Genomic DNA, 3,252 nt, shown 5'->3' with positions numbered 1-3,252 from the left:
TGATCTTGCGAGGTCCCTTCCAGCCCCTTCCAATCTATGAATCTATGACCTGTAACAGCTGAAGTTTTGGTTTCAGCCCACCAAGAATGGCAGGAGTGTAACGAATAAGCTGCAGACTGTTAGGCTGCAATGCTTTACCACAGTAAGAGCACTTGCATAGTTTTCCTTAACTTTTTTGGCCATTATTGACAACAAGTAGCACTGTGCTTGCAAAATGTCAGCAATTTAAGTAGACATTTTTACTTTCACCATTGTATTTAATTTAAAAAGTGAATGTCCAATCCAGTTGAAAAGGAAAAATTTATATTTAAATGAACATTACAATCTTTTCTTTGGTGTTAGTTCATAGCAATCTAAAGACAAGCTGCATTGTGGTTTAAAATGAAGTCTCTATCTTAAGAAAGATACCTAGCTCCATTTGGAAATTCTTTATAAAGGATGCTGGAAAGAAAATGTAACATAAAAGTCTAAAGAAAGTACCTGCAAACCATGTTCTCCTGCATCATATTTGTTATCACCGTCCAGCTGTTCTACTGCAACATAATCAATGAAGGACTCAAATACTAAGAGAAAGAGGAAGACAAGACAGGCATTTACTAATACAGGCAGAGGAACCATACAAAAACCACACAGGGAAAACTAGGAGTCTTCTGTAAAATCTTACTCCTGACCCAAGTTTAACTGAACATTTGCCTCTGTACAGTAAATAAATCTCTTTATTAAGAACTTTGAGTATAAACAGGATTATATTTGGGACAAACAGAAGGGATAAATACAGACAAAAAACTCTGACAGATGTAAAAATCAACTAGTTGTTATGCTTTTGTAGAGTAAATTCATAATTGTTTCTTAAATCAAACTAGCATGTAAATTACACTGATAATTCTTTAATTGTCTTCATATTTCCTTCCCTTTCATGCCCATTATTTGCTTGTGTAACTAATCAATAAGGATTGAGGTATTGCTTGAATCAGTTAGCTCGTCTCTTAGTTTTTATTATTATAGCCCTCTGAACATAAGAATCCATGTCCTTTAAAGTTAGCCTGCATTTGCCGATTATTCTTCTAATTTATAATCTATGTGATATTAGAAGCATTTCAGAAGCTACTAATAAAGGGTATTACAGAACATTAAGACATCATAATAAACACAAACTCATAACATACAATGACAGTTTTACAATATGATCCTAATAATAAAGAGGGAAAGGGAATGGGTGGACAGGGGACATGGAACTGGGGGGGGGGAGTGGAAATCCAAGCAGGATCTCTCCAAAAAGAAAACCTTTTTGCTAGGTATAAAAGCCTATGAAATCAAAGGTCCCAATCTTCCAAGTCTCCACAAATTCATTTAAAAATCAGTGAGTACTAATGGAAGTTCAGGGCCAATGTGTTTAAGTTAGTCTGTGAGTACAAAAATATGCATTACTTACTATTTTTCTTTCCCTTTATACTTAGCTGGATGTCATAATAATCCTCTATTCGTTCTGATCGATAGTCTACGTGTTTGCATTGGATATAAGACTGCAAACAAAAAAAAGTAGGATTTCAAAGGATACCAACAGCATTCATTTAAAAAAAAAAATATTAGCTCTCTAAATACATACCACCATCTTCCCTCGAAATAATTTAGGGATAGTGCCTTCTACACACGTGCCTTTCATTTTATTTTCCACATTATCAAGCAACTGAAAGAAAGAAAGAAGCAAAGTTAAATTTGTAGTTATACAGACCAAAATACTATAGTGTTCTGAATGCATTTCATTACCACATTAATAAATCATTTTAATTTATTGATCAAACTTTTGTGTTTTATTATTTCTTGTGCCACTCTTGTGAACCCAAAATATTAGGCACTTGGAAACTGGCTTTTCTTCTCTATTATTCTTTTAAACTAGCAAATTGCCTGTCAAGAACGACAGGTGGGGACAGAGGCCTGAATCCAGACCTTTCCCCTCCACTGGCAGGGGCAACTCCCCTCCCCGGCTACTTCAGGTCAGGCTGGGGCCGTTTCCCCCCTCCCCTCCACTGCTTCAGGCCGGGGCAAGTCCCCCACTTCCCTCCTTCAGGCTCTAAGGCCTAGATTATCCTAATTTTGCAGAAATCAATATCAGTACTATAAGAATTTAGCTAAATATTTTATATTGATAATATGCACCAACATCCTGTGTATAAAAGATGATACAAAACATACCACTCGACATAATTCTTGTACATCATGTTGCATGAAGCTGTCTAAAGTTTCCCACCTTTGCAAGAAAGACAATAATAAAAATCATATTATTAAAGAGAAGAAATCTGGCATAAAATAGTTTGAGAATTCATTTACAGAGCAAAGGCATAAAATAAGAATCAGAGGACATTCTGCATAATTATTTCAAAAAGAAGGGGCTGATATATAGTAAAAGAAAACACCTGAATGTGTGTGTCAAAAATCTTCCATCAAGAGTTCCATATAAACTCACTCTACCAAAGGAGACACATGCTGCTTATTTTGTTCAATTACCAAACCCCTTAATACTTAACATCTTATTTAACCATCCCCAGTTTCAAGGTAGGTGAAGATTTTGACATAGCATTAAAAACACCTGCAAAACTTGTAATGGTAGCTTATTATTTTCCTCTGAAGAAAAGCAGCACTCACAGATAAATACTGCGCAGCAAGGAAAAATATTAAAGGAATGGAATTTTGAAAGCCTTCAAGGTAGTGCTACCACAGGAGCACAGTTATGTCAAAACTGCATTTCTGAAAATCCGCCCCCCACCACCTACCCAAGTCTTCTACCTGATTTGTTGAGCTTTCCTTAAAACATTATAGAAGAAAACACAGAAGAAAGCCTTACAATTGTAACTGTTTTTAAATGGCATACCTCTGCACTTCTGTGATTCTACCCAAAAACCTCAAAGTAATTTATTAACATTTCATTAATAAATCCTTACTACACCTCTGTAATGATTGTCATCTCTTCCCACCCACCCCCATTTTACAGAAAAATTTAACTGAAGCACAAATAAAAGTAACTTGTCCAAGTCCTGTGAGAAGTCTATAGGATATCTAAGCACAGAAAACATCTCTTGATTCACTGTCCTGGGTTTAATCAATAGCTAAATCAAAATCAAATTAAATAAAGTTTAACAACGTCTCTATATATTTCTAAATAACTATGATTAAGATAAATAAGGCAACACAGATACTTCCAAATTAAGAACTAAGGGCATCTTTACACATGCTTTAGGGTGGGTGGGGTGGGGG

At 35.4% G+C, this 3,252-nt stretch overlaps 1 protein-coding gene across 1 annotated transcript in view; it reads right to left on the bottom strand.

The window, feature by feature from the left end:
- Positions 1 to 3,252, bottom strand: part of USP7 (ubiquitin specific peptidase 7) — a 128,051-nt gene that overhangs the window by 43,325 nt on the left and 81,474 nt on the right. Inside the window, exons 8-11 of the mRNA XM_019507476.1 lie at positions 2,194 to 2,248; positions 1,607 to 1,687; positions 1,433 to 1,523; positions 481 to 563 (exon numbers count right to left, since the gene is read on the bottom strand). Coding sequence (XP_019363021.1) covers positions 481 to 563; positions 1,433 to 1,523; positions 1,607 to 1,687; positions 2,194 to 2,248 — 310 coding nt within the window. The remainder of the gene's footprint in view (positions 1 to 480; positions 564 to 1,432; positions 1,524 to 1,606; positions 1,688 to 2,193; positions 2,249 to 3,252) is intronic.

Source organism: Gavialis gangeticus, unplaced genomic scaffold, assembly GCF_001723915.1.
Source record: "Gavialis gangeticus isolate Ggan-Ray unplaced genomic scaffold, GavGan_comp1, whole genome shotgun sequence".
Lineage (NCBI taxonomy): Eukaryota > Metazoa > Chordata > Crocodylia > Gavialidae > Gavialis > Gavialis gangeticus.
Note: the sequence above shows the minus strand (reverse complement) of the source record. Positions and strands in the feature narration are given on the sequence as shown.